This window comes from Amia ocellicauda, chromosome 12 (genome assembly GCF_036373705.1).
Source record: "Amia ocellicauda isolate fAmiCal2 chromosome 12, fAmiCal2.hap1, whole genome shotgun sequence".
NCBI classification, from domain to species: Eukaryota; Metazoa; Chordata; class Actinopteri; order Amiiformes; family Amiidae; genus Amia; species Amia ocellicauda.
In genome coordinates, this window is record NC_089861.1 from 10255147 (window position 1) to 10278830 (window position 23684).

The following is a 23684-nucleotide window of genomic DNA, read 5'->3' on the forward strand; positions in this document are numbered from 1 at the left end:
TGACTTAACTTTGCAGTTGCAATGAAAATTGATGTTGTGCCACCTCATATGCTCAATAACAATTGATTATCACAGAATAACAAGAAGTTCATGCATTTTATTCTGGTTTCTTCAGGCTTTTAACTCACCCCCATTTTCACTTGTTTTAAATTTCTTAGACTAAGTTTTAATATTTTTTTATATTACATTTTTTATATGGACATCATAAGGAATACAGGTAAGTGACACCTATCAAATGAAAATAGACAAGCTGTAATATAATTTTCTGCATAGTTGATCTACTACCAAGTTTTTTTTCACAAAAACAGAAATGCGTGTTTTGAAATTTTTGACCTTCTGCTCCATTAAAGTGTAAGGAACATTCTGAGATGAAAATTTTATGTTTTCAAACTCAAATCTAATCTAAAACTAGTTGCTTAGGCCTTAAAATAAAGTGTATATATACATTTTTAAAATATAAAAAACTGCTACAAAACCATTTTTTTTTATGTAGTTTTCTACAGGTCATACCACCTGACATGGTAACTTGCCCCAACCTCAACATGGCTCAAAAATATCAAATTATCAAATATTTGTGAGATAATTGTTAATCTTGTTACTGCAGCACAGGGGTCATTTAGGGTATTCTTTGTGACATCATATCCTGTTTGTAGTTTTCTTAAAGTGATATTAAATAAAAACTTTTTTTAAGAGTTGCGTCATTTGACATTTGGAGAAATGCATTTTTCGGACAAAGGTTATTTTAAATTTTATTTATTTATTTAAATAGAATACATTTAACATAGCACTATTTCACAAATTTTAATAATTTATAAGCAATTTAACATTCAATTATGCCAAACTATTTAAGATTTGATTTTACCATGTAAAATAACCTTTTTACTACAAATTTGATCTCTACATACAGTGAGGGAAAAAAGTATTTGATCCCCTGCTGATTTTGTACGTTTGCCCACTGACAAAGAAATGATCAGTCTATAATTTTAATGGTAGGTGTATTTTAACAGTGAGAGACAGAATAACAACAACAAAATCCAGAAAAACACATTTCAAAAAAGTTATACATTGATTTGCATGTTAATGAGTGAAATAAGTATTTGACCCCTTCGACTTAGTACTTGGTGGCAAAACCCTTGTTGGCAATCACAGAGGTCAGACGTTTCTTGTAGTTGGCCACCAGGTTTGCACACATCTCAGGAGGGATTTTGTCCCACTCCTCTTTGCAGATCCTCTCCAAGTCATTAAGGTTTCGAGGCTGACGTTTGGCAACTCAAACCTTCAGCTCCCTCCACAGATTGTCTATGGGATTAAGGTCTGGAGACTGGCTAGGCCACTCCAGGACCTTAATGTGCTTCTTCTTGAGCCACTCCTTTGTTGCCTTGGCTGTGTGTTTTGGGTCATTGTCATGCTGGAATACCCATCCACGACCCATTTTCAATGCCCTGGCTGAGGGAAGGAGGTTCTCACCCAAGATTTGACGGTACATGGCCCCGTCCATCGTCCCTTTGATGCGGTGCAGTTGTCCTGTCCCCTTAGCAGAAAAACACCCCCAAAGCATAATGTTTCCACCTTCATGTTTGACGGTGGGGATGGTGTTCTTGGGGTGATTCCTCCTCCTCCAAACACTGCGAGTTGAGTTGATGCTAAAGAGCTCGATTTTGGTCTCATCTGACCACAACACTTTCACCTAGTTCTCCTCTGAATCATTCAGATGTTCATTGGCAAACTTCAGACGGGCCTGTACATGTGCTTTCTTGAACAGGGGGACCTTGCGGGCACTGCAGGATTTCAGTCCTTCACGGCGTAGTGTGTTACCAATTGTTTTCTTGGTGACTATGGTCCCAGCTGCCTTGAGATCATTAACAAGATCCTCCCGTGTAGTTCTGGGCTGATTCCTCACCGTTCTCATGATCATTGAATCTCCACGAGGTGAGATCTTGCATGGAGCCCCAGACCGAGGGAGACTGACAGTTATTTTGTGTTTCTTCCATTTGTGAATAATCGCACCAACTGTTGTCACCTTCTCACCAAGCTGCTTGGCGATGGTCTTGTAGCCCATTCCAGCCTTGTGTAGGTCTACAATCTTGTCCCTGACAACCTTGGACAGCTCTTTGGTCTTGGCCATGGTGGAGAGTTTGGATTCTGACTGATTGATTGCTTCTGTGGACAGGTGTCTTTTATACAGGTAACGAGCTGAGATTAGGAGCAGTCCCTTTAAGAGAGTGCTCCTAATCTCAGCTCGTTACCTGTATAAAAGACACCTGGGAGCCAGAAATCTTGCTGATTGATAGGGGATCAAATACTTATTTCCCTCATTAACATGCAAATCAATTTATAACTTTTTTGAAATGCTGGATTTTCTGGATTTTTGTTGTTGTTATTCTGTCTCTCACTGTTAAAATACACCTACCATTAAAATTATAGACTGATCATTTCTTTGTCAGTGGGCAAACGTACAAAATCAGCAGGGGATCAAATACTTTTTTCCCCTCACTGTATATGTTCGGACAGTTTGCCCGAAACCGTTTTGGAACACCAAAACTAAAAAAAAAAATGTATTTAAATAAAATGAAATTGGTTTCATATAAAGTAGATATCATAGAATCATTTTATATATGTATTTATGTATGTATTTATTTAAAAGATGTTGATGAATATAATGGCTTCGGACACAAAAAATGCACGTCATGTCATTGACCCATTACTATATATTAATGGTCACCTCTAGCTGTTTTCCATTTCTCTTCCTATTCCGTCTCTACTCCCCCACCACCCCCAGCTCACCCACAGTCCAGGAGATGATACAGGTGTTGGACAGGAACTAAACTGGATTTATGTAGCTGTATATATAAACAGTAATAAGCTCACTCAGAGTTGATTATGCATGCAGTAAATCATTGCACATTATTACAGGTCACGGGAGTGTACATCAGCATGAGGAATTGTGTGTGTGTGGTAGGTGGAATGGTCGAACATTACTACTCATTACTAGGTCGTGCTGTAAAACCCGCTGCACCCAAACACTCCCACGTCACACTAGATATGCGGATACAGTATACATTTTGAACTCCTGTACCGTGCTTGCGGAGAGCTCAGTATGCAGAAGAGATGAAAGGAGAGCCACTTAAGATTCCGATCTCATCCCTCCATCCATCATCAGTTATCTGAGCGGGGCTGATGCCGTGGGCTTCATTTTCTCAAGCTGGCTTAATCGTTTGGAGTTAATCAGACTTTTCTTTCTTTCTTTCTTTCTTTCTTTGCCTGGTTGTTTTTCTTTTTTTTTTTTTGTCGAGTGCGGATTGAAGGACTTCATATTTTATTCATTAAGATTAAGAATAAATGCAGACGAAAAAATATAAAATAAAAACACCCTGAGGTAAAGAGTTAAGCTTTTGGATCGGGATCGGTTTTCTTGAATCCTAATATACAGGCAAGAGAGAGTGAGAGAGAAACAGACGTAAGGGCTTTAGTTCCAGCCCTTTGAAAGACGAGTCTCTAAGTAGCCCTTGTCTAGCACTGAGGTGCTTTACACGTTATATAAAGGAAAAAAGACCATTTGGACACACAACACACATCCCAGAGACTGTGCGACTGCAGAGCGCTCACAGTTGTCAGGGTGAACAAAGTCACACCTGTTAAATCGAGGCAGGGATGGAGAGCCACAGACACAGAGGGCAGGGGGAACAGCAGACGCACAACACTCAGATCCCTGCGCACACTGCTCGGGAAAAGGCATCTGTTCTCATTAAAACCATTGTGATGCACATCCATCACCAACCTCCAGTCTCCTGTAAGTACTTTGGGCAGAGTATGATATACCCAAGTTAGGCCCAGAAGGGAATATTTACATGTGAGAGAGAGAGAGAGAGAGAGAGAGAGAGAGAGAGAGAGAGAGAGAGAAACCTAAGCATTCCTTCTTATCTCTAACTGCAGCGATTCATTGCAGCAGCAGCTTCAGGAGGAAAAAGACGGAAAAACTAGTTGCTTGGCAGAAAACACAATGGGTTATTAACAGGAGAGTCAGTGAGGAAATGAAGTGCGTTGTGAGAAACCACAGCGCTACCTGAGCATCTCTCGGTGGAGATAAAGAGGTCGTGTGACAGCTTCCCTGGCTCAGCAGTTGGGAGGGTACTAGGGAGGATCTGAGTGGAGCCGCAGTCAAGGGCCCTGACTGCCACGACAATATTCCTTCCAATTTTATTTGGTTAAATCAAACAAGAGCTATGCTTCAGTTCCCAGGTTAACCTGCAAACTCCATCTGGCCTGATTGCTAAAATGCCTGCTGCCGGTGTGTGGACTCTCATCCCGACTAAACGGTTTAAAGACATTCTCTCACAATGATCAGGTTTTAAATATTATCCAAACAACCCCTGTTAACTGCAACTGCTCGTAGAGTAGACCTTTCAAGGTTGCTTAAATTAAAGCATTACTTAAAACGTCAGCTCTGGATCTTAATTTACTTTTGGCCTCTCTCTAATCTGCACTTTCTATCCAAGATTCTTGAGAAGGCAGTCAGCTAATCATCTTCAATTACACAACACATATGAGACATGACAGCCCCGGGTCCCAGTACTGAAACTGGCCTTAGCAAGGTAGAAAAAGATGTGCTTTTTGAAATTCCATAATTTCAGTGCAGCATTTTAATCAATTAATCAGTAAGTGCCATTTAAATGTATTTAAAAGATTTTGGACTTACTGGTTATGGTTGTGTCCTTGTTTAAATGTTATTTTTTAAAAAGGTTACATGTTACAAATGAAAAACTTTTCTATTCTAATTGCAGTTCTGCACATTCTGATGTTGGACCAATTTTCATTTTCTTAAAAAAAAAATATATATATATATATATATATATATATATATATATATATATTTGGCATACTAATGGTGCTTTGCTACATTTTTCTTTCAAATCAAATGACACTTGTAGTCCTAGCTAAAAGTTACGGACGCCAAAAAAGTTTTGATCTTGAATTCAGATAAAACCGATGTCATTATTTTCTTTATCAACATATAAATACTACAAGATTACTTCATTCCATGGGCATTTGCACAGAGGTCTCTCTGGGCCAAAGCCTTTAATGATAAATCTGGGTGTGATCTTTAAATCAGATAACTTATGAGATCTAGTGATATTTCTCAGATGAAAAAAATAAATAAATATTATGTTTGATTCATGAAAAGATGCTGTTCTCTGGTGCTCATGTGTTCCTGTTATTCCAAGTGCAACTGGTTGCAAATAGAGCAACCAGAAATGTAACCAGATCCAATGGGTCTGATCACCTTACACCACTTTTGGAACCACTCTAAACTTAATCCTCATTATCTGAACCATGCTTTTTTTATTTAGCTTTTATGCAATACCGTTATTTTTCATTTGTTTATCAGAAATGCATTTCCCGGAGAAACAACTGAAACAAAAAGATAATGCTTCTCTGGGACACTCATATTCATGAATTCAACATCAAAACGTTTAAAGGCTATGTATTTTAACAATTTATTCAGATTCAAAGGCAGGATCAGTGGGAACAGGTATCAAATGCCACAGAAATGTCAAGCGTCGGGAATTGCCAAAAGCTCTCACCACATATTCTTCCACCAAGACTTTTTTTTGTGGGCGCACTGAACACTGACAGTCTCACACTCAAAAGCAGCACAATTATTATTATTATTTATTTATTAGCAGACGTAGCACAATGATATGATCAATCAATATTTTTGGGTGTGAGAAAAATGCTCTGCCTAGAGTTCTTGGCAGTTGTAAATTGGCCAGATGTCCCAGACTGAGAAACAAGCAGAATACTTTTCCTTCAAGATTTTCACACTAGGACCCTGTTCACACTTACTAGGTGGGCCCTGGGCTGCCTCATATTTAGTTCTGCTTTTTTCTGACCGTGTTCACAGTTGAGGTTTTAGGAGGCCCAAGCATGTTAACATATGTAGCTGACAAGGAGGCCTAAACTTGTGACGAAATGCAAGCCGGGAAAGAAAAAACAAACCAGTTACACATTAACTGTTTTCATGATTACCTAATACTTTTTTCTATGAAGATGTGAGATAGCAAAATGAATCAGTAAATTTGAGGACATATGGCTGGATAGATATGACAAAGTGAAATTTTATCAAATTATAGAAAATAGCCCAACCGTTTGTCTATTTTTGGTTCTCTTGCATTGCCGAGAAGTAGCGTTTGCTTTGAAACAGTACAGTTTGACTCGAGTCTCTGGGGGCATGGTTTGAGTTCATATTGACAGATAGATCAGTCCTAGGACAGCATTTAGGACTTTAGGCCGTGACACCACCCCACCCATCTACATCCACTATTTGGACAATCAGCAGCAGCTAGGTTTTAACTGGCTCAACAAAGGGTGTGAGATCTGTGTGGGAACATCACTTTGCCTCACATAGCAGGCAGCATCAGGAAGTTGGGGTTGACATATCCTGTCAAAGTCAATTTGCATCTTAATTATGCAATAAACATACCCTGAGAACATGCAGAGAAGGATCACACAAACCCTTTGTGGGCCAGTCACACCATGACAGGAGCACGGTACCCCCAGAGAGAGCAGTATTTCTCCTGATCGCTGCCTCTTTCACATCAAACAAGCACACAGACTCAGCAGCAACAGCAGCACTTCCCCCTGTGTGAAGAGGCCTCAATAGAGGCATTCACAGACCCTCCATCAGGACTTGAAGAGGCTGCCAGACAGCTGTTGCACATGCACTTCAGCCACACTCTGCTGGGCAAGCCGTCTGATACAAGTGCATTACCGAAGAACAACTGGCCTCTTGCATTCATTAGCTCATTTGAAGTACAAAGCATTTGCAATCTGACAAATATAAATCAGTTATACTGCCGTCCACAATGTCACAATCAGCAGTGCAGGAACGGTGCCTTCGCAAGCATAAATAACACGACTGTTGTGGTAATCCATTACAGGCAGTGGGAGGTTAGACCCATTATGTTTGTTCCTATACTATTTTGTATACAATCTTGGATAATGGTTTGAGCTGCCGGCACTCGTGAAAAGGTGTGCAGGCTCTTGTCCTCACTGGAAAGTAATCATGATGTACAGGTCACTTTAAAAAGCATAGCCTTTCTCCATCAGCCACTTTCCCCATTTGCAAAAGATCACTGTGACATCAACGCCACATTTTTGCCACTACATTTGCAGCACTTGTAGATCCATCAAAGCATTTTTCAGGACTTTCTTGGCTTCCCCTTAAGAAAATCATCACATCAGCAGTCAGGTTTATTTAAAATATTTGGCAAAAGGGATTTTTCAAATGCACCTCAGCTTCTTGTTGAGGAAACTGTGCCAAATAACATAGAAGACATAACAGGGAGGAACCCAATCATGTGATCCAATAAAAACACAGAGATGCACATTTGGTTATAGATCCAACGATATTACATAATAAAATAGTAGATGTACAGCCTTATAAAGTCACTGAAATACTCCAACAGAGTTTGGGAGGGTTATCCAAGTAGGTGTGGAGTGAAGATATGTGCCAGCCTGATAAGTCTATCCAAAGTGAAGCTGAAAAAGTTAAATCAATATATATACCCAGTAGAGTTCCCGCTGCAAATGAAATGAGAATTACTAGGCTAATTTACATTAGAAAATACATTACTCTAAAAATTACAGCAGAAATAGGAAAGATGTTACACCAAGTTGAAAATGACAGACAGAACATCAGCCTTCATGCAGATTTTCCTCCTACAATATGTTCTCTCAAACTCGATCTCTCAACGCCCAAGTGTCTGCCCCGTAGTTAAGCACTAGTCTGTTTGCTTTGATAAGCCTGAGAAAATAAACAACTTGCCAGATGAGAAGTTCACGCTTCCAAATATGAACCGAATCATCCCCAGCCTATTAATATCGTGTGTGAATACACAAGAAAGGTTCCAAATAAGTCATCTGGATCTTTGCAGCATTATCAACCCCAGACCTCACCGATTCTTACAGGAATGCAGAGTCTGCTACACGGACACAGTAGCTTGCAACACAAGTGCAAGCTTTTTTCCTTCTGAATTGTGCCTGCTCTTAAGCTGGACTTGTGATCTTCTGTCCTCTAACATGGATGGGCTGTCTGAAGAGACCAAATAGCTGAAAACAAATGTCAAATGTCATAGTGATCAATATAAGTCTTTCAGTTTACATAGAGAGATCACAGGAGGAGCCACAGTCTACACAGTTGATTGGCCTCACAGAGAAATAGATTGAACTGGCTAATACACCTGATTTAAGAAAAGTCATCTACCTTCAACCATACATTGAGAAGAGTTTTCAATATTGAGGTGGAATTTAAACAGGCGTTTCCATATTGTGGCTACAGATGACTCCAGCAAAGGATTCTCATGGGTTGTTGGTTAGTTCTTTATTTACATAGTATTGCACTCAATGCATTTTAAATTGATATCAAAAACATGGTTCCAAAACCTGCAGCGTTTTAATGCACTACAAATGTGCTGAAGCAGATGCTTTTTCAAGCTAAATCCAGCTTGTCAGTCTGTTGTCAAGTTTAAGACTTACTGAAACAGGATAGAGTTATTAAATAAAGCCATATCTTACAGACCAGTCTGTATCCATGACACTTTCAGTCAAGATTTTGATAAAATACACATCCAACGATGCATGATCTCGATGCATGAGATCTCATACAGACCATAAATGTACTGTTCACTTGCTCCCGTAAGGAAAAAACTAAAAAAGACCCCAGTACATACACTGTAGCTTCAAGCTCCACATTGTTTTTGCTGCTTTAAACTAACGTGGCTGTCACAAAACAAATTGCAGTCTTTGTTACAGTATGCCAAGGTGAAAATCGTGATTCCCACTGGCAGCAGGACACGCAGGACGCATTATGGCAAGGAATACATGCTAAGAAAAACGAGGTTGGCAGTGTTTACTGAGAAAAGTAGCAGCAATAATAACAGTACAGTAATTATGCTTATTGCTCTGTGTGTGTATTTTCGGATTGCCCTATGAAATATTTGATTTATTATTGTATGCACTGGCTGGAACTGGAAGCTCTGAAGCAAAGCTGCTGAAAAATGCATGTAATACTGTAAGCAGCGGGCTGTGGCAGGCAAGGGGATTTACTACTTCGTGGAAGGACACTTGTAGCTTTATTACCACACCTCAGTACTTCTTGCTGGCTTGTCGTGCTTTGTGAAACGCAGGTAATGTGCAAGCCTGCTGTATTCGGCTGTTCTGCTTCTCCTACCGTGCAATGTCTTTAAAACACAGCGTATCAGTAATATTTCCTGAAGTGAATATGCATGCACAAGCGACACAGCTGCTCACAGCACAGCTACAGAGGTAGATAATCCACTTCGCGGATTATTGAACTTCATTTATGTATTTTGCACCGCTCAACCAACGCTTAAAAAGGCAACGACAGGGAAGGTATCCGCCACTTACCTGGCAAAACAGTTGTTTGAGGGCAAGCCGCGCACTGCCGCTCTGTGACGGAGTGCAGACTGGGAGCCCGGGCTCTCCGCACAGTGCGCCGCCGCGGCCCCACGCTGCCTCGCCCACCAATCACAGCGCCGCTCTGCTGGACGCGGAAGTCCGTAACCCCGCCCCCTGCACACTGGCGCAGCCGCTCTGTGGTGCCGTTCTTGTAGCGCAGATCCGCGCAGTTCTGTGCAGATCTGCAGAATCCCAGCGATTCCATTGGTGGAGAAGCGCAAAGCCGCGCAGACCTGCGGAAATCTGCTCTACACGAACGTGACATCTCTCTCTCTCTCTCTCTCTCTCTCTCTCTCTCTCTCTCTCTCTCTCTCTCACACACAACCACATACACACAGCGTCCAAAAACAGGAATTGCACAGCTTTGCACTTCAAAACCTGTCATCTTGTCTTTACTCTCGCATAACCTACATGTTATTAACTGTGTTTTCCATGGACAGGGACTGTTTCAATGCCAAATATTCAAAACAGCTTTAAAACTGAGTTGGCTTTTAAAGTATTATAACCCCAACCACACAGGACTGTGGGATTATACTGTTATTACTACAAAGGTCCACCTTACACCAGTTTGAGTGCGACAAACTTGTACTTGTAGTGTTATGGATTTGTTTGAAAAAGAAACATCCAGTCCACATAATGCTTACCTAGATCTCATTGATATTGTTTTACATTTCCAGAAACATTGTATACCTCTAACCCAAATAAGATTTGTGATTAGGAAGTGGCTGATGTAAAATCTCTGAATTTGTAAAGGGGAAAAACGTCAACTTGGAGAGGGCTAATTGGTGGAGTACCACACAGACCAGTGACAGAGATGCACCTCTTTCTAGTTTCCCTGCAGAACACAGGCCTGCCGATGATACGAAATGTAAATGAGGTATTGCTATATATCTAGCATAAAATAATATGACCCCATTTTGAGTCAAATGTCCAGCTCTGGCAACAGCCTAAATAATTCCACAAACTGAGGGTAGGATGTTAACTGCTTTAAAGAATGGAAATTATCTGACTTAGCGTTCAACAGCTCTGACCTGCCTGTAAACTTTATAACCATAATTGCAATGAGTGGCAACTCCCGCTGTCGTTTTATGATTTGTTTCCTTTGAAATGTCAAGGTAGTTCAGACATGGTAGTTAAAACAGTATATTTCAGCGTTTGCTTAAATTTAAACTGTAAGAACATGGGTGTACAACCCTGGACACCCACAGTGCTGCAGGTGTTGTAGGTGTCTGTAAATTACCTCTGTTCACATCCTGGAAGTAATGCTCAATTGGTTCAGTATAGGAAATTCAGTAGTTTACAACCACAACATTGTATAATAAATTAAATTTGAAATGGTTATTTCTGGTTTGACTTTTCATTAGCACATCCAAGATTCTTATGCATTTGAAATAATTTCACTCTACCTCATAAAAGCTTGAGAATTCTTTATTTATGATTACAAAACTGTACAAATATTTTGTTATTTGCTGCTGGTGTTAAAGGGAGGATACTATGACCTCATCAAGTTTCAGGATTTTTGAATAACAGTGCTTGTTTTAAACTTTATTTAAAAAATCACATTCGGTTAACATCACATAATGCAGGGTTAATACAGAGAATACATTCCCTACTGCTTATAGGGACACTGTGTACAAAACACTAGTTATGGTTCAACAGAAGAAGCTGCTTACTCTCATAAATACAGGCACAAAAGGTGGCACTAAGCTACAAACCAGTAATGGCCACAGTGCCCATAGGCAACTGTCAACATTCCCCCGTCAGGATCTGGTCCTTTAAGATCTCAGTACCGATCTACACTGGGGAAAACTTGCTCGTTTGCTATCATTACCACATGATAAGCCATGATAGACCTGGTGAAGTGATCATTGACTACATCTTCAACCTGGCCTACAGTTTTTCAGTTTTCAGATTCATTTTGCTTTTCCTGTCTCTTAAGAAATGTGTACCTCACATAGGGAACAGATACTTAGTGTCAGTTAGAGTAAGCAAGAACCAATCACAGGGTGACTATCAATTGACATCATACATTCCATTGCCTCAGAATTCCAAATTCTTTAGCACATATTTTAGTTAGCAGTGCAAATACACATTCCAAGCTGAACATATTACAAAAATTCACATATTTGGCAGCCATGGGGTTCCTGACCAATCAGACACACCCACCCACAGCCTGGACACTTTAATTTAGAAATAAAGTATCTTAAACCTTAAGTATGTGGCTCCGAACTTGCTGATGATTCCCTGTCCCAGGCTGTGACTTTATCTCATCTAAAATGATCCCCCAGGCATCTTCATCAGCAGTGCTATCTATCTATCTCTCCCATGACTAACATACCTAGATGTATTGATTGCATTCACATTCCCACAACAGCCATCAGTATTAAATTAAGTAGTTCACATCAACAGGGATTCCCATGATAATCCAATATCAACACCTTCATTAATGCAACACATGCAACATCTTTTAAATAATACATTCAATAAATATCTCAATACAAAAAAATGAAATATATATATACAGTATTGTCTACACAAAATATTAATGTACATAACACCGGTCCGACAGTGTTTTCTACATTACACTGTCCATCCTTCGTAGTAATCTTTCAGAATCCAGAATCATATTTCACAGTACAGTTCTCTTATATCTCATAAGTTTTGTCACATAATGATAATGGATCTTCACATTTGGCTTTATTTTTCCTGCAATTCCCAAACTGCAGCAATCAGTAAGCAAAAGCCTCTTCTGGGAGGGGTTGAGTTTGGTTCCATAAGGCAGTGGTTCCCAACCCTGGTCCTTAATTGAACCCTAAACTAATAATTTCCTAAATCCGAGCCTTTTCATAATTTGAAACAGTAGGGGGTTTCAGGTAAGTATAGAATTGTATGAAGAACTAATTAAAGAACCAACTATTTTATTACACAATTTAAAAAGTCCAATCTAAGCAGATGTTTACATCAATTAAGGTTCAATTAAGTAATTGAGAGCTCAGTTGGAACAAAAAACAGCAAGGTAGGGGGTAATCCAGGGCCAGGGTTGGGAACCCCTGCCATAAGGGATGTGGAAACATGATAGCAGCAGGTGCTTGTGCCCTGTTTCATAAAGATACACCCAACTCACCCCTGAAGAGCTTAATTCACGGCAACTGTGCAGAGAAGCTGGAATCTGTGATGGATGGCATCAATTAATGTAACATGAGGTCAATCAAGCCTCCTCACACTGGGGGAGGGCTGTCTGCATGGGGAGAGCTGCAGGCTTCAGTTTTGTCTTGTTTCAGCAAGGCGTCGGACGAGGTAGACATGGAGGAGGAGGAGAGGGGGTTGCACCACTTCCTGAGCAGGAGCGTAACACACAGGAACACCGCGCCGAGGAGCAGCAGGGAGAGCGCCCACACTGCAGAGACACAGGAGAAACATCACGCTCACATCACCCAGTGAGCCACATGCCAGTGCCAGCACTGGGCCAGGGAATCTATAGAGGGTATGGGAGGCTAACGCGAGGGGTTAGCTTGTTTATTTACCATTGTCATCAAAATAGAAAATCATTGTCTTTAGAGCTCTGAATTATAAAGTAAGCTGATAGACTGGGGGCTCTCCAGGGCAGGGGTTAGTATTGTGAAATATAATTGTACACCTATCAGAGTAGAAGAGTATAGTATATATAAAAAGTTATGTGCCTCAGCTACTGCAAATCCATTAGTGCAGGTCTATACTGAGTGCTCTTACCAAGGAGTGGCAGTCTGTAGACCTTGGTCAGATCATCTGTCTCCTGAAAGAGCAAAGAGAAAGACAGGCATTAGTCAAAAGGTGGGGGAGACACCTCTGTGCCATTCTTACAACATGAGAGAGGCCTTCATAGATGGTCAGTTAGACAATTGTCTTACACTGCATCTCAGTTGGAACTCACTGGGCCAAATTCATATCAGATATCGGGTACCAGAAGAGCCCTTCCTATTGTTCTTGAAGCATTGGGACTCCCTTTCCAGACAGTAGATCACAACTACACTAAAGACACTGTATTTGAGAGATCAGGGATAATCTGAGCTGTATGTGGTGTTCTGAAGACCTCTGGTGGTCACAAGTGAAAAACGGGATTGTGAGTTGTATGTGAGTGTTTATGTGGGACTAAGCACATAGAAGCATCCTGATAAGGGTAATTGATTCCTGAAGTAATTAGCAAAACACAGCTGGCCGGTCATCATCTGCATCGGATGCGATAAGCTCTTATCTCCAGGCGAACTGATATGCAGCGATCTCTCATGGTGTATTTTGGACCAACAATGTTTTAATGTACAATGGATATTTATATAAGAGGATAAGAGAGAGCAATGATCACTAATCAAACACCACTTTGTACCATTACAATTAGATTTGAACTTCAAGTCAGCAATGGTTATGGGTGTGTTCACTGTGTTGCTTATATAGCTGCCTTGCTTGATGGTCCAGTGGAGAGTGCACGTGCGTGTGTGCGTGCGTGCGTGCGTGCGTGCGTGCGTGCGTGCGTGCGTGCGTGCGTGCGTGCGTGTGCGTGTGTATGCGCACGCTCTCTCTCTCTCTGGTGTCAGTGTGTCACGGTGGGACTGACCAGGGATGTGTGTGGCTTGTCCTTCAGACAGGTGGCGTTCTTTCTCTTCAGGAAAAATGCAAGGGAGTTCTTACTGCAGTCACTGAAGACTGAGCTCTGGCCTGGCCTGGAAACACACCAAGGGACAAACACTGTGAGTCCCTCTGACAGTACACACGTCTGAGGTATTTATTTCACAGGGGTATTTAATCCACTCGAGCTCCTGAGCACTTCGGTGCCTAAATTCATCACCTGGTTTTAACAATTCTCCCCAGTTTTGAAGGTGTCTGTAAAACCTGCTGGGATGCAGCCCTCACCAGCACACTTCCTGTCTAACACCCACCTTGGCAGCCTGTCCTTACCCTGTGAACGAATTGAGGATGCATTTGCCACTCCAAGAGGTGCAGCTACATTTCCTGCCCGGTTCGTTGTCGTGATACATGCCCAGGTTGTGCCCAATCTCGTGGGCCAAGATCTCGGCGAGCTCCCAAGCACTGTGATCAGGACTCTGTTCACAGAAAGACGCATCACCTTAGTTAGGCACCCAGCAGCGAGAAAGCAATACCTAATTAATGGGTTGTATTATAAGAAAAATGACCTAAATCACTGCAATGCATTTTCATATTTCAAAGTCATCTGCAATCATACCATATTAATGACTTACAATTGGCATGGATTTATATTGCTGTGGTACTTGGCTGTGAGCTTGCTTCCCTACTGTTCTCCTTACACACAGATATCCGTTTATCTGTCTGCCTATCTCTTTATCCATCTATATCTGTCTCTAGTACAGTCATGTGTGTCTTAATGCTGTGTCTGTATAACCTAACAGGATGGCTGTTATTCCTGGGTTATTTTTACACACAATTACCCATTGATACAACTAGGTTTTTACTGCATTGCATCGCAAAGTCCAGAGCCCTAACCACTACTTCACACTGCTGACCTCTTACCTGCACCAACCCTCCACTGCTGATTGGAGAACACATGGTACCTATGGGGGCTTCTCCCAGGACTTTACCTTCAAACCTCTTGCCACTGAAAAAAGAGGGAGACCATCAATTGATCAAAGCAGGCTGATGCAGAGGGTTTCAACCCTTTGAGCACCCTTAGAACAATCTCCATTTCCATCCAATTTAAGTAACATTAAAACAGCTGACCCTCCACCATAAAACCAGGCATAAGTCTCCCTCAAATTTGGAATTACATTTTGTCTTGTTTTAGTCAGTAGGCCTAGTGAAAAGAAAATATTCAGAGCAGAACTTGTTGAATCGTTTTGTAAAACAAAAAAACAAAGACATTGCTCTCAAACATGACAGCACATCGATTGACTGCTTTATTACTCCGCATCACCTGACCGCAGTCAAGCGTCATGTGAATCGCAACCAACTGTACTTAATTCATTCATATGGAGGCACTGTGGCTGCCTGGGATTGGGCTGTACCTGATGAGTTGGGCATTGTCATGATGCACCCTCTGAAGCAGGTCTGTCTGTCTCCATTTCAGGAAGTTGGTCAGGGCGTCGCTGGAAGAGTAACTGACCTCTGCCTTGTCCCCCTCTGTCCACACCTCGGTGCCCACCAGCCACACTTCGATGCCCACCTGCTTGTAGATCTGAGGGCAAACAGCAGAGACATACTGCATACTTAACATCACAACAAATATACCCTGTGAGACAGACACCAGACATGCTGGTACTATAACTGCACTGCCTAAGGGTTCAATCCACCCCACAGCCCCGCACACAGGAACATAAGCAGCTGTGTTTGCTGACCTTAATCCACAACATCAAATATCCTCTTACAAACAGCTGTAGACTGCTGGTCTCAAAGTGTTCTGCCAGTCTTCTATCTTTCTATTGTTACCATCTGTATTAGCAGGGGTTCAGCAGTTGGTTCTGTTTGTGCAATGTGAGATCAGAAAACGATGCTTTTCAACAACCCGTTTTCATTTCAAAAATCATCCTGCTGTCGGGTCAAAAATCTTGCACAAAAATCCATCACCCTCTTGGAAAGCTATACCATTTCCATTCCCATTGCATTCAGGATTAAACCCCCCGATACCATTTCAAGAGGGGTTCTGTTCAACTGCAGAACCAACGGAGGACTTGCACAGAACCTCAAGGAAGTGACATCACTATCGGTCTCCCATCCCTCTCCTGTTATCAAGCAGTGATGTACAGATCCCAGGCAGGGCCAGTACTTGTCCCAGGTGAGGTGTGCCTACCTGTTTGAGGTGGTGTGCCAGAGTTATGAGTTTCCACTGCGTCCTCTCCACATCACTGTTCTGCCGCTGAAACTGAAACGAAAGTAAAAAAAGGGACGTTACTCTGACAGACAACCGTAGACCACCTGGGAATTAAACAAGGTCGACAAGGAGTCCACAGACCAGAGGCTGGGGAACAGGGACCCAGGTTACAATCTGGGGACCTACAATCTATTTTCTTCCACACTGTAAAGCAGTTCTTACCTCAGCATGATCAGCCACTAGGAACAGCTCAATACCCCAGGTCTTATCAGGAACCTGCCAAAGCAATCACAAAGAGATTTTGGGATTAAACAAAACAACATAAACAAAGGGGCAAATATGCAGAACGAAAAACAAAACTTAAATGGAAATATAATCTTCCATAAAGTGGTGTCCCATTCCACAGATCAATGCAGTGAAAGTGGGAGGCTCACCGTGCTTGGCTGGGGGTGTCCAGTTGTGGGCAGCGGAGAGAGGGACGCAGAGCGTTTCTTTCTTTCCGGAGCCTTGAACTTGGTCAGGGTGTGCTGGGGCCCACCGTCCATGGCGGGGGTGATAGTGTAACTATGCTCCCCCAGGCTGAGGAAACCACTGAAACACATACAAAAGCAAGAGCTGAAACGGAGATTATAAAAAGCTGCTTGGATCATAAAATATAGCTGCTTTTCTATATGCTTACTAATTATGCACGCTACACACCATATCATACAATTTCAGTTATAATTGTAGTATTGTTTATACAGATGTTCTCTGGTGGCTTATTCTTACTACTACTACTAGTACTAATAATAATATCAATACTACCACCACCACTACTACTACTACTACTACTACTACTACTACTACTACTTTATTTTCCTGTAAATAATTAAAAATTATCCCTGGATCTTCCTTTATTTAGTACGCAAAGATGTGTTTCCCACAGTCATGGATGAAAGAATAATGACCCTGGCTGTCACAGTTCAAGTTCCAAAGTCAAATATATGGTTTGCATATTTTGCATTTTCTAAAATTAAGTTAGGAAATGTAATGACGAGTATTTATTATTGCGAGTATATTTGTACTGTATCGTATTGGATTGGATTGGACAACGACGTAACCCAGGGCCAGTAATTAGTCGAGGAGGATATTATTTTTCCTCTCCTCTGTGCCTAATGGTTTATTTGTATATTTTGTATATTTGTCCATTTATTTCCAATGTGTAAGGGCGCTATCTAAATAAACATTGATTGATTGATTTAATTCATTAGCTGAAAATGGTGATTAATTCTTCAGGCAAAATACAAGAGAAGAGCATAATATGTTTCATTATGTAGCCTGGTAACACATGAGTGTTCGTTCCTACATAAACCGGGGGCCTTTAACATCAACACTGACTCTCACCTGAAACCCTGGCAGGTACACAGAGCCACGTAAGAGTCAGGAAATCCTTCCATCCAGCCAATGTAGCAGCAATGCTCCTGCAAGACAGAGAAGGAGAAGGAGAGCAGTGAGGTTTATTGCCATTGCATCACAAAATATAATTAAAACTCTTGGTGGTTGAAGGGGTAAAGATTTTTTTAAAACACTGTGCTATTTAGGAGAGGGGTGCACAAACTTTGCTCTGAAAAGACTGCAGTGCCCTCCATTTTCAAACTTCAAATCATTGTCCTTGGCCTACCCAAATTAACAGCAACATTTGTTTATCTGCTGATAATGCAGAGAGCAACTTGCTGGACTATGAACCTCCAGGACCTGGTTCTGTGTTTTCACATTCACACCACAGCTCTTGCATCACTCTCCATGACGTGAGCCTGGCCCTCCATAGTGCAGTCTGGATCAATCGTAGAGCTTCATTTTTATTGATTACCTCTTCTGCTGAAGTGGAAATCCTCCCTTCAGTGAAGTTAGTAATGTCTGTACTTAAAAAAATCTTTAGATTTTTGTAAACTGCACTTCTGTAGTGCTTGCATTGCTAGTTGTGTATTGTGTACAGGGCCATTTCCAGCCTTTTGGGGGCCCTAAGCAGGATTTGATTTCAGTTATAGTCAGCAGCACCCCATCATCTGTAGTTTGAAGTCTGACAGTCAACAACGTTTGTGACAGATATTTATTACACACTTTGCAGGTTTCAATTAGTGTATCTAGACCTAGGGTTCTCAAACTTGATCAAAATGAGCCTCCCTGAACAATGACAGAAAATTACAGTGCCTCCTCATAGTTTACAAAACAATACACTAATATGTTTCAAAAGCATGATAAAAAAAAATAGGGATTTGATCAATATAGAGATCATAATGAGATACAGGAGTATACCTTTTAAGATCAATAACAGTAGAAATGGAAACAGCTAAAATAAAACTTCACAACCATTTAAGAAACATGACACAAACCAATGAGGAATTAATTATGTATAATATTCGTTATTCCTTACCAGTGGGAGGGGTGTGTTTGTTTCCTCAATGCACAAAGTATTGGGATCCAGGGTAGCAATTTAAACAGGAAGAGACATAATTCATCTTCCAAAGAAAGCTGGGAGCAATATTCTATTTTAATTGCAGTTCCTGGGAAGCCACTAAATGCAAAGTCCAGTTTTAAATAAGCTTTGTCATATTTTCTGTTTGCGTTATCTCATTTCTCATTTCAGCTTGTATTGGACACTTTACTCGCTTTCTCACAAAACGATACATTTCTCACAGGTTCTCTCTAAGCACGTTGCTGAATTTACTTGTCGGAGAAACTACACAACAAGTATAATAATAATAATTGATTTAGAAGTGCCTTTCAAGATGCAGAAGAACTTTTTTTTTTTTTTTAGAATATAATATGTTTAATATATATATATATATATATATATATATATATATATATATATATATATATATATATATATATAATCTGCACATTTTTTTTACTGTAACTAGCTCAAGCCTTCCTTGACACACTCCTGCACCCCCTCTTGTACTGTCTTGGAAGAGTTCCAAGGCATGGTTGAGGGGTTCTTATCAGGAAATGCTATATTTTGTGATAATGGTGCATTATCATGTTGTTATGACTATAGGCTCCTACAGCCCCCAACTTTAATTCTGTCAGTGGTGGTAGTGCATGGTAAACAATACTGCAGGTTGTCATGGTGCACAATAAAAACCTCTAAGTATATGAAGCAGTCCCTGGTAGAGGCATCACTTCTGATAATATAGTGTGTAGTGTGCTTACCATGTGATTGCGTGTCTCGGACACTGGAGAGCCCTCCTGTGTGTAATGGTGAAGCGTGAATCTTTCTGAAAGCAGGTCCCTTTGAAAAGAAAGACACCATTGTGTGAATAAAAGCACCATCACTGCTGACTACGGTACAGTACTCCAGAACTGTTGATTGTAATACTGCCCTTTAATAATGCTTAAATTTATTTTTGTATTGATTGTATTACTGCAATTGTAATGCTTACAATGATTAAAATTGTAAATTCTAAGTCACCCTGGCTATGGGTGTCTGCCAAGAAATACATGATAATAAATGCAGTTGAGGTAGATATCAAATAATACAATATAATGAAATACTATCTGCTATTCAGGAATGCTTGTATTGTTTTTTTGGGTCAGAAGACTCCAAAGATATTAGCTGCTGCATAAAGCAAGTTCTTTCACTTACTAGGAACTCTGCTGATTTGTTTGTATTGTTGCTAGTTTGCATGACATTTATACATAATAGAACAGGCGGCACATGACCAGTTTGCCATCTGGCTGGCCTGACAATTGCACAACTTTAAAATAAATATGTCAAGCAACAGCAGTGGACCAATATAGGCTGATGGTGATGATTTTTATATATATAGAGCAGACTTTTGTATAATAATTTTTTAAAAAATGTATTGAATCACATCACAACGTGTTTCGACACTACTATGTCTTCATCAGGTAGCCTTTACAATTACCTAACAGATGTCTTTTAAATAACAATTAAGAAGTCAATTAGTAAATCTTTCCTTGTTTCTTTTGATGTCGAAAGTTTGTACACTAACATTCCACATGAGTGTGGTTTGGGGGCACTATCATATTATTTTGAACCGCAAAAAGATGAAATTCCTATGAACTTTCAATTATAAATAACGGAATTTGTCCAACTATTTCTTGTTTAATAACAAGTATTATTTACAAACTCAGGGTACAGCCATGGGTTCCTCATTTGCCCCATATTAAGCAAATTTATATTTGGGTTATTGGGAAAAACAATATATTAATGATAAAGCCTCCAATCTACTATTACGAAATGTTTATTTTTGGAAAAGATATATTGATGATATTATCTTACTGTGGACTAGTTCTGTAGATGATTTGATGGTGTTTAGCAATTATATTAACAATACTTATCCCAATTTGAAATACACTATGGAATGTAGTCAAACTGAATTGCATTTTTTAGATCTGAATATCTCTTTAAACTCTGATGGTACATTTAATACGTCAATTTTTCGGAAACCCACTGAGCGAAATACGAAACATATGATCAAAAATATACCCTATTGTCAATTCATATGCCTTAAAAGAATATGTAGCAATTAATCTGATTATGAATGTAAAGCTAAAGATCTACAGAATCGGTTTCAATTAAGGGGTTACAAAAGTGATTCAATAAAAACAGCTTTTAATAGAGAAAAGTTTTTAAAACAAGAAACACTTTTGGGAGAGTCAAAAAATAGAGTTTCAAGGGAACAAGGTATTACTTTTGTAACTGAACATAATTAGTTGTCTAATACTATTAAACATATAATTTTAAAACATTGAAAAATGCTGGAATGTGATCCTCAACTAAAATAATTTGCTACCTCTACTCCTAGATTTTATGTGAAGCGTGGCAGTAATGTTAAAGATAGAGTTGTCCCCTCGTTGTACAGGCCACCTATGAAGAGTGGGAACTGGTTAAAAGATTAATTGACAGGGAATTATCCTTGTGGCAGATATTTACATATTTTACACATCCACACTCAGGACATAAATACTCAATTCAGAATTGTATTAATTGTAATTCTACTTATGTAATTTATATGCTTAAATGTCCTTGTGGGCTGGCATATATAGGACAGACCAAGAGAAATTTAAAAATACGTATATCAGAACATAATGCTGCTATTCACAATAACAACATGGATTATGCCATAGCCAGACATTTTAAAAAAATGAATCGTGGATCAGCCTCTAGTTTGAAATTCATGGCAACTGAAAAAATAGCAGTTCCAGTAAGGGGAGGGAATATCATTAAACATTTGCTAAACAGAGAAGCGTTTGGGATTTTCACTTTAAAAACGATGGAGCCATAAGGGTTAAATTAAACTCTGGATCTTAGTTTGTTTTTGTGAACCATGTATTCATGTATACCAATGTGATTGATAAAGATTGATTTTTGATTTCCATGTGGAATCTAGGGAGTGATTATGTTTATATTAAAATAAATTGTCATTATTGTTGGGATGTAATTGGTTTTAATGTTTTTTCATCACCTTTCCAATATTAGGAACAATATATCAAAAGTATGTAGTCTGTGCCGTAGTTACAATGGATATTGGCATTTCACCTAATTTATTGACATACTAGGGTAATAGTTTTTATAAGAATGGTATGTTTAATATACTGTGATAGGGCCATTGTATATGTGATAATTAAGTTAGCCTACTGTGATTTGAACTTGTCTGTAACTAAAAAAGCTTGATCATCTGATAGAATGTAATTATTGGGAGAGGGTGGGTTTGATTTCTTAATTGATGTCTTAATTGTTATTTAAAAGACACCTGTTAGGTAATTGTAAAGGCTACCTGATGAAGACATAGTAGTGTCGAAACACGTTGTGATGTGATTCAATAAAATAATTTATTGTATTATACAAAAGTCTGGTCTAAAAACTGAATAAGTGAGAGTGCGGCTACAAAATAAAATTTTCTTTATATATTTTTGCCTTATTTTGGCAAGCACCTCATGGGAATGAAGACGCTGTAGTGTATGGATGCTTTCGAGTTACATTATATATATATATTGATGTATATGTGTGTGTGTGTGTGTGTGTGTGCAGTTTAGGTCTGGGATACTCACAGAGTCTTGACCAGGTGCACAGTGTGATTTTGTCCAGACAGCTGCATGGATAACTGAGCTTGCTTTGGAAATTCTTCCTGTTTACAATAAATATGTACAATTGAGTAAAACAGTCAAAGCACATGAGCTAAGACCATTCATCTTTAAAATGTCTCTATGAGAGCACTTGGGCATAGGCATTTCTGTTTGTTTTTTGCTATGTTTATTTTTTTGTGTTTACCTCTGAGTTGGAACTGTAAATTTGAATGGTCTTCACTTCTACCTTCTTTGTGTCCACAGAGCGGGCCCTCCTGCACCCGTTCACTGTAATAACAGCACACAGCAAAGACAGCTGTTACTCTTGCAAAGACAAATGCACACCAAAAGTCAGGTGCTGTGGATAGCTATGTTATAGATTCTGTCTTTCATTTGAAAACCATAGCAGCTCTAATTACTACATGTTGTGAATGTACAACATAGGCAGAGACAGTTACTGTGAGGGAAGGCATATTAATATTGCATTAGATTCACAGATGTGTACATAGCATCTTTCTCAAAAAAGCCTCACATTTATTATTATTATTATTATTATTATTATTATTATTATTATTATTATTTCTTGGCAGACGCCCTTATCCAGGGCGATTTACAACATAAGCACAATACAAAGTGCAAGAATACAGTTCAGTACAAGGCATCAAACATTACAAATTCAAATTTACATTATACAAAGCAATTCAAAGTATAATACATTTTACAACTTCCACATTTAAGAAAAACTCTGACAACTGTTGGTACAGATACATTGTCAGAAAAGCGCTTTTAAGAACATGTATTCAATTAATCACAGCATCTCAATAATTAATAATTATGTGGGAAATAAGTATATCTTATTGGAGTGAAAATTACTTTTATGTTAGTTAAATTACCTTATGCCATTAACTAATACAACTGTTTCATCCACAATTAATTTCTGAGTATCTGCCATTGATAAATGACTTGAGTATAACAGAATGACAAATTAGGTTGTCGAATGCATTACTGAGTTTATGTACTATTATTACGTTATCAGATTACCTACATATAAAATAGATACCATAACACAAATAACTCTTAAATCTTAAAACTAAAAATACACTTAAATCTTACCTGTAAGACAGAACGCAACAGAAGCCAACACTGCCAGAAATACGTTCGCTTTCATTGTGCCATTAGATATTGATGGAGTGAATACATGGTATTTATACAGGTATGGTCACACTTCTGTGGAAGTGCTCCTGACACGCCTCTAGGCTGAGTTCTTGTTATTGTACATTTTATGACCTAATACAAGTTTTAAAGATAACAAAAACTA

The 23684-nt window shown here is 39.5% G+C and overlaps 2 protein-coding genes and 1 long non-coding RNA gene across 3 annotated transcripts in view; 1 reads left to right on the top strand and 2 right to left on the bottom strand.

Moving 5' to 3' along the window:
• Nucleotides 1-9529, bottom strand: part of adisspb (adipose secreted signaling protein b) — a 32018-nt gene extending 22489 nt beyond the window's left edge. The window contains exon 1 of the mRNA XM_066718310.1: nt 9427-9529. The gene's annotated coding sequence lies outside the window, so the exon portion shown is untranslated. The remainder of the gene's footprint in view (nt 1-9426) is intronic.
• A 1377-nt stretch (nt 9530-10906) lies between these two features.
• On the bottom strand, nt 10907-23565 carry LOC136764338 (snake venom metalloproteinase VMP1). Its single transcript, XM_066718311.1, has 14 exons — nt 23480-23565; nt 22572-22654; nt 22352-22428; nt 19487-19565; nt 17675-17751; nt 16726-16882; nt 16514-16567; nt 16271-16342; nt 15489-15658; nt 14998-15082; nt 14407-14552; nt 14066-14171; nt 13207-13249; nt 10907-12874 (listed from the first exon to the last, which is right to left on the bottom strand). Exons 1-14 carry the CDS (start codon nt 23532-23534, stop codon nt 12696-12698), a joined length of 1383 nt encoding a protein of 460 aa, XP_066574408.1. The 5' UTR covers nt 23535-23565; the 3' UTR covers nt 10907-12695.
• LOC136764339 (uncharacterized) lies at nt 12771-15638 on the top strand. Its single transcript, XR_010821181.1, has 3 exons — nt 12771-12961; nt 14093-14198; nt 15551-15638. It is a non-coding gene; the product is annotated as an uncharacterized LOC136764339 (long non-coding RNA).
• Nucleotides 23566-23684: the final 119 nt, after the last annotated feature.

What these genes read in the sequence shown, in the direction of transcription:
- LOC136764338 (XM_066718311.1), bottom strand. Translation starts at nt 23,534, where the DNA reads ATGAAAGCGAACGTATTTCTGGCAGTGTTGGCTTCTGTTGCGTTCTGT. An exon ending in TGTTGCGTTCTGTCTTACAG is followed by an intron (nt 22,655 to 23,479) that starts GTAAGATTTAAG and finishes CTGTTATTACAG; the next exon opens with TGAACGGGTGCAGGAGGGCC. An exon ending in CTACAGACTGCCACTCCTTG is followed by an intron (nt 12,875 to 13,206) that starts GTAAGAGCACTC and finishes GTGTCTCTGCAG; the next exon opens with TGTGGGCGCTCTCCCTGCTG.